This window comes from Rosa rugosa, unplaced genomic scaffold (genome assembly GCF_958449725.1).
Source record: "Rosa rugosa unplaced genomic scaffold, drRosRugo1.1 SCAFFOLD_171, whole genome shotgun sequence".
Taxonomy (NCBI): domain Eukaryota; kingdom Viridiplantae; phylum Streptophyta; class Magnoliopsida; order Rosales; family Rosaceae; genus Rosa; species Rosa rugosa.
Genome location: NW_026908967.1, coordinates 1 through 8,114, shown reverse-complemented (window position 1 = coordinate 8,114; position 8,114 = coordinate 1). Strand labels below are relative to the sequence as shown.

The window sequence follows — 8,114 nt, the reverse complement described above, 5'->3', positions numbered from 1 at the left end:
CAACTTTGTCAACACTAACGCGCCACCCAGAGTCCTCCTGACCTGCCTTTGATCGACCAAGTCTACACTAGTCGTGACTTCGAACCCGACCAAAAGAAATGCTGGACCGTCAGACCTGAGACTAAAGTAAACCCAAGACCATGGCCACCTTAATGTCAACACTGTCAATCCACAAATGCTCCAAATCGCCATCACCTCTGACTCGAAGATCAGATAGGAACAATCCCACTAGAAGGCCAAGGATGATTGTCAATGCTAGTATGTCACCGCCAGACAATTTCACCACCACTGCTGACCTAACTCCAAAACAGGAACGACCGCTAGACCGCCGAATAGAAGATTGTCTAAGCCAAAATTGCAGTGCACCCGACCCAACATCTAAACTTAAAACAAGACCTTGAAAGTAACTTATTGCTGAAAAACAAAACAAAGAAACCAAAACCTAAACTTAACATGCGAATAACATAAAATAACACATTTTGGGACCTGAGCCCAAGCACAGACCCAGGCCCAAACTCCATCTAGCCCCAGCAACAAGCCCCTGCCCAAACACCGCAGGCCAAGGCCCAAGCAGGATAAGCACCACCAGCGGCCGAGCTTGGCCCATACCTCCCACTGCCGCCGGACAAGCATCGCCGGCAGCCAATCGCCGACAGACCACACCCCCACCACCTCCATCTCTATACTCGAGAGCCCAAACCGGAGAACAATCCCCAGCGCCAAACACTCGCCTCCGCCCTCTGCTGCGCAACCCGAGACTGACCGCCGACAACATCCTTCCTTTCGCACCATGGATCCACACCAGCCCAGCCAACCAAAACCATTCCCAGGTTAGGTCGAAGAGACCCAACCCAGATCGGATCGGTCTAGACATAGCAGATCCGCACCGCAGTGACCACGATACCCCCCTCCAAAACAGCATCCTTCCATCCTTGCCTTGCCGTGGCAAAGCACCACCACCGAGCCACGCCACCACAGACCAAGCACCAGCCAGCCTGCCCCGACCACACACCACCGATCTGGACCCTCCCATTCTAGCGAAACATACAATAAAATTAAGAAGAACTAAGAAAGCAAAGACCCCTCCCGGACCGAGACGCAGCGGCAGATTCGCCGGCTACGGTCGGCCGGGAGAGCCAACGCACGGGATTGGGTTTCTGTCTCTTTGGCGCGTGAGGCGCGTTCTGTCTGCTTAGGGTTTTTTCTTGATAGGTGAAGTTACTTGAGTGAAATTATTATGTTATAAGTTGGAAATCATGGTTTTTGTCCGGAACCACTCACGCACCAATCAATGGTTTAATTATATAATTAATAATTAATTTGAAGATATTGGGTTTTTTTTTTTAAGATTTTTTTGTTTTTTGTTTTTTTTTTTTTGAATGAAGGGCTGGTGCAGCTGCCCTCAAGTCTTGATTAATGAAACTGTCGAATACAAGGGGGGGACATTGACCCTAAACCCCTGATTACAATAAGCAACTAGAGTATGTCCCGAAATAATATCAGGAATCTCTACACAATACTTATATTCTAACAAGCACCAACTAGCAAAGAGCGCCCTACTGGCAGCTCCATTTGCTTTGAAATAGCAGTGACATAACGGAAATATAACTCGATATGTAACACGATTACAACGTAGCATAATTGTCAGCTTTAGCACAGCTTTGAATTATGGAAACATACTAGTAGTATGCCTCGGTTCATAGATTAAGAATAGTACAGAAGACTACTCTAATAATACATTTCTGCTCAGAGTAGTCTATGCCAAATAACAACACCTCGCCTTGCAGGCAATCTATTCTACCTAACCTTAAACGCCGAGCACGCAATTGTGGTACGCTAAACCTAAGTACTTCCACAAGACTCATAGAGACATTCTTACAAGCATAGACATAGATGCAAATAAAACAACTAGACATCTATAGGCTCTTACCCTGTAAAAGGGTCAGACCTCTTAACAAACCAAACTAGCCTAGAGATTGAGACCAAGCCCAAAAGACTTTGTCCCAGGCCAAGGCCCAAGGGTACCAAAAACGACACCATAGCAGACTTTAATCTGCCTCTGCCGCCGCCGCCACAGATTCTGGCGGACATCCCCTCCAACGCAGCATCAGCGCCACCTCCTCTTAGCAACCGAGCACAGATCAGCAGCAACCCGATCAGTGCTGGAACTGGGAGAGAAGAACAACAAAATTGAAACCCAAACGACCAAAATTGAGAGACCGATTAGGATCTCCGATCTCAAAACCAACCGCCGCCGCAACAACAGAGGCCTCCTATTCAGCCAATCCTCGCTCACCGCCGCTACACAGACCGCACCTAGTTCAATCGCCATTGCAAATCCGCCAGCTGCTCCTCCCCAACACCTGCTCCAAACCGCAAAAAATAAACCCGCTCCAAGCCGCAAAACCTACTTCCCCTGCCTCACCTTTGAAACTCGCTCGACGACGATAGATTGTGCCTCTGCTAGACCGACGATTAAGAGCAAGCCGTCGCCGTCGCTCTCTATACTCAAAACCCTAGGTTTTGCTAGCAAAAGATCTTTGAAGATATTGGTTGGTGCATGAGAGGTTGAATATCTTCAAATTAATTATATAATTGAACCATTGTTTGGTGCGTGAGTGGTTCAGGACAAAAACCATGATTTCCAACTTGTCACCTACACCACGTTAAGCGGTGGTCCACTTTTTCTTTGCCGGGGCTACCAAAATGAGCGGCCATGAAAATCTTCAAGACTTTTTTTTTTTTTTCTTCAAGACTTCAACAGTGGAAACTTTCCAAAAGTCAGGAATGTCTTCTCTACTTAAACTGAAAGCATTATGTGGCTGAATTTTCAATTAAGGGGGGTGTATTGTATTTGGATTTATGTGGACTTTTTTTAAATGATAGACTTTTTCAAAAGTCCATGGACTCTATAAAAAGTTCATAGACTTCTATTGATTTCTTAAAACCATTGACTTTTAGCACAGACTTTTTACTGATTTATAAAAATCTACAGACTTTATATGAATGACTTCTATAGATTTCACAATATTTACAAAAAAGAAAGAAAGAAAAAAAGCTAGTTTATGAGTCAGAGAATAGAATACGATGCAGTAGCTATGTTAACTAACGTCCATTAGCGTAGAAATCAGAGAAGCTCAAATAATGTTATGAAACAAACGTATAAGAAAATAAAGGAAAAATCTCCAAATATAATCAACCAAAAGGTACCAAAAATAAGAGACAGGAAAAAAAAAAGTTTCATGCTAAAGAAGCAGACGTCTCTGAAACAATGATATGATTTATTCTTCTCCTTCATTTTCACTTTCTTCATTGTTATTGTTTTCATTGTTGGCATTTGGTTGGGCATCTGTCCACATATGAGTAGCAATACTCATTCTCCATTCATTAGCATTTTCTCTCTGCTGATCTTGGGTTTGAAAATCATCCCATTCAAAATTATCTTCGTGATTGTCTATCGGATCTTCTTCTGGTTCGGGAGGAAATTCATCTGAACGGCATTCCTGTCGAAGAAAATTGTGCAGTCCTGCACAAGCCAAAACTAGCTCTGCTTATGTCTTATATGAAAATGGTGGTGCTGATTTGAAGATTGTGAAACGCGACTTAAATATTCCAAATATTCTCTCAATTACATTCCTCAAGGAAGCATGACGAAGATTGAATAACTCAATTGCATTGACAGGATGGTTTCCTTCACCACCAAAATCTTTGAGATGATATCGAGTACCTCGAAATGGAGCTAAAAACCGGCGTCGATTTGGAAATCCGCAGTCCCCTAAGTAATATTTACCTAATAATAAAAAAAAAACATGCAATTAGCATGTTATATGACATAAATTGTAATAAGTGTTCAGAACTTTTTTAATGCAAGTAAAACTATACCTGGTGGCACTTTGAGTCCATTTCGTCTAGAAATCGCATCATTCAATACTTTTGAATCATGAGCGGAACCCTCCCATCCACTAATTACATATGTGAACTGTAAATCAAAGTTACAAGCTGCTAATACATTTTGTGATATCTTCCCATGTCGATTTCGATATCTGCTAACCTCACGTCCAACTACCGTTGCTGGAATATGTGTGCCATCTATAGCTCCGACGCAATCCTGAAACAATGAAAAAAGATATAAAATAGTTGAAAAGAAAATGAAATAATATCTTCATTACTGTACAATGAAATAAATAACCATCCATAAAAGTTGCATTGCTTACCTTAAAGTAAGGATAAAACCTTGTACTTTCTCTTATGTTAGGTGGCACGGACTCAGGTTTAGCCATAAACTCTGGTGCTATTGTATTCAAGGCCTTCAAGACTTTGTTGAAACTTTTGCTAACAGTGAAATGAGATCGCTCAAATATCAGCCGAGCTTCACTGTATCGATTGTTGTGGCCGACAACAAGTAGAAAGGTTGCGAGCATTTCTTCAACACAAATGTGTCTTGTATCTCGCAAAGGTGTTTTCACTTTTAGGATGCTACATAATTTTCGAAAAACGTCAGGATACATTCTATACACCTCTCTAAAGATTTGAGGGTCTCTGTCTAATATTTTGTGCATATATATGTATCCACTTGATGTCACTGGTCGCCGAGTCAGTGGACATCTAATACGTTCACCACGTATGCTGAATACAAGGTCGTATAACACATAAACCACTGCTTGTATTGCCATTAATAATATCTTAACAGCCTCGTAAAACTGTTCTTCCTCTTCATCAGCTCCATACATGTCCATTTCAGACATTGCTAATAGAGAAAGCACCTAAACATAAAAATGTCACTATTCATATTAACATTCATTCAAAAGCAAATCAAATATCATAAATATTCAAACAAAAAAAATAAGTTGTAATCCATCACACACAAGTTTAAAATCATTCAAAACAAGCTGCAATTGAAACAAAATAAAATCAAACTCCATAACTTAAAATTAATAACAGAATATAGCCTATTGCTTATTAGGTGTCGCTAGTGGAGATTCACCCAAACCTATTGCATTTGTTTATAGGTGATCCAATTAAGTCGCTGTTCAGGAGTCATCTTCAAGAAGAAATCTTGCTTTGCTTTAGTATTAAGCAAATCAAGAGCCATAAAGCAAGCTTCATCAGTTAATCCTGGAGTCTCCTTCATAGCATCCAAAAGGTCACTCTCTCTTGATTCTCTCTTCTCCATTAAGCCACAAATTTTATCAAAACTTGTGACAATTTTACCAATGCCACTTGATAAGTTTTCTAGAACCTCAGCCTGACCAGTAGCCCCTTTTGAGCCACTATTATTTTCATAGTCAGTTCTACTCCGTTTTCCTTGAGTCCTGCTATGTGGTGGAGCTGGAGCATCTATACTGGTACCTTGGGAAGGTTGTTGTGATGACTCATTTTCATTTTGTACGAACATGTTAGTATTTCTATCAAAAACTAATCCATCTATGCCACCAATTCCCCAAGATTCATTTTCCTCCGCTCCAAATGTTGTTGCATATGTATCATCACCTAGACTGATTGAGCCCATTCCAGTTGCAGTTCCATTTCCAACTGCAATTTTCAAGTCCTCATAGTCTGGAAAAGTTTCTGACCGAAAGTGCCCATGCGTTGGATGTGACTAGTAGGAAAAAAAAAACACAATTGTCAATATGATGATAAACATTTGAAGTAATTATAAATCCAAATTAGAATAAACAAAAAGGCAATAAGCTCACCTTCAAATAATCTGCCCATACTTCATCATCAGCAGTGAATCTTTTTGTGATGGGATCCCACCCAAATCCAGAACTATGGCGCATAAGCTGAGAGTAATTGGTGTATTGTTTCTTAAACCATTTCACTCTACTTTGGTAATGACTAAAAGTTATTTCATAACCAAGTTTTTCCTTAAGTTTAGGAAGTAGCTTCGCCTCTACTGTTTGTTTGCTTATCACACCATTAATATCACGAAATCCAAGTTTGGCGCCTTCAACCATAAGTTGAAGCAAAACGATGCTTTCTTCAGTGTTCCAAGTTTTGTAATCCTTTCTTTTACCATTCCCTTGTGAATCTCCCATCTATACGATTGTGTAGAAGTAATCATACATACAACTTTTATCAACCAAAACATTATAATTCAAAGCAATGTATGTACAACTTTGAAGTACCAGAAGCCATGAGAAAATGAGTCTTCAATAATAATATATATAAAAAAAAGAGAAGTATAGACCGGGAAAAAATTACAAGACCACTTCTGTGTCCTCTGTTTGTATCAATAAATTGTTGTTTCTTATGAATTAAGAAAAATATATGTAGTTATATGTTCCTATAGTCCGATCTAAAAAATAAGAATGAAAACAAACTAGAGATTAGTTTAGAGTGGACACTGCAACTTATTTATCTTAGACTTGTCAAGCAAGGCTAGCATGTTATATATTGAAATTTACTGCAACCTTGTCTAAGCTTATCTGATTAAGTTTATCGTTATGCCTTAAATTGCATGGTTTAGTTGGATTTGGGTGCAGCCCCAATTATGAGTTACATGATCGATATAGTCTACCCTTAAGAAGGATAGAGGAGGCATCAGTTAAATTGCATGGGATTAGTCCCAGTTAAATTGCATGGTTTAGTTGGATTTGGGTGCAGCCCCAGTTAAATTGCATGGGATTAGTCCTGCTCTTTCTAGTCTACCCTTTCTCTCTCAACTACCCTTAGATGAAGATTCACTAGGCCACAAGAGGAGGCATCATCCCTGAGTAGGGTTTTTGGTATGGCAAGGATAGGGTTTTTGATAGGGGGAGGATGAAGGGGAGGTGGAAATAATTTACAAATTGCCATTACTTAAGAAGGATAGAGGTGTGTCCGATCCTTTTCAATTACCATCCCTTGTTTTAGTTACTGCTGTGATCCTGTGAACAAATCAATCTCTTTTCTTTTTCTATCCTAAATTTCTACTTCGACTGAAGCCAAATTTGTATTCTATTGCTCGGTACATCTAACAATGATGGGCCAATCTCTTGTTGACTGTTACTTGGCATAATCAAAACTTCACAGGAAAGCGATTCCGATGTTTCTTATCTAATAATTTCGGTCTGAAACTAAAAGTCTCGCATTACAAAGAAGCATTCCACTCAATTCAAGATCTACAAAGACTGCCATAGACAAAAAAAATCAACATCTATGCATGGATCTCGAGTTTTCAACCACAGAGAGCCATCCAAGATCTAAAACCCACCTACTATTCTAACAAGAGAGAAACCCACCTACTATTCGCAGGACTAAACCAACTGCAATAACAACAATAGTGCAAGACGCAGGACTATGATCAAACCGTAAAAGCATTAAGCATATACGTATAGACGACAAATTTGGGTTTAGGGTTTTAGGAGTAGATGATAATATTTGGGTTATTAGGGTTCCAAGCATCACAATTGAAAAACAAAAAAAATCAAATTCAACAACAACAATGAACATGTTAGGTATTAGAAGTTGATACCACAAAACATTAGAGAAAAGACAACAAAAAATTTAAGAAAGAGAGATGATGGAGGACCAACCTCTTCGCGCGCAGAGAGCAGAACTTTGATAGACTTTTCCACGCTCAAAATCTTTGCTCTGATGGCTGGACAAATATTGGAGTTTGGTATTTATACTAAACACTATAAAGTCCATGATTTTCCATGATTTTCTAATTCCGTATGTATGAATGATATTTTGAATACCCCTAAACTTCTATTCATTTTTAAAAGTCCTAATTGAATACCCCTAGACTTTGGTGGAATTCATAAAGATTTTTTAAAATCCTGATTGAATACACCTAGACTTTTATGGATTGTTAAAAGTCTGTATTGAATACACCCGGACTTTTAAATTCCATAGACTTCTTTAAAAATGCCAGTAATTCCATATATAATACACCCCCCTAAGCATTACGTGGGTAAACCTCGACGGAGCGAGATAATTTATTAAAGTGGGAAATTAAACAGGTCTATATGGATTTCTATGTTTTAATTTACATATACTAATTATGTAGTATATGTACCCAACATATTATTTTTCTGAATGTAACGTATTTTCTAAGGCTTCCGCAAAGCCAAGAAAAGTCTGAGTACCCTGTTTAGCACGCAAGTTTTCTGGGTCCTCTGCATTTTGAC

At 39.4% G+C, this 8,114-nt stretch overlaps 1 protein-coding gene across 1 annotated transcript; it reads right to left on the bottom strand.

The window, feature by feature from the left end:
- Window positions 1–3,237: 3,237 nt before the first annotated feature.
- Window positions 3,238–5,362, bottom strand: LOC133724284 (protein ALP1-like). Its single transcript, XM_062150976.1, has 3 exons — window positions 4,215–5,362; window positions 3,883–4,108; window positions 3,238–3,790 (listed from the first exon to the last, which is right to left on the bottom strand). Exons 1-3 carry the CDS (start codon window positions 4,743–4,745, stop codon window positions 3,552–3,554), a joined length of 996 nt encoding a protein of 331 aa, XP_062006960.1. The 5' UTR covers window positions 4,746–5,362; the 3' UTR covers window positions 3,238–3,551.
- Between the last annotated feature and the right edge of the window lie 2,752 nt (window positions 5,363–8,114).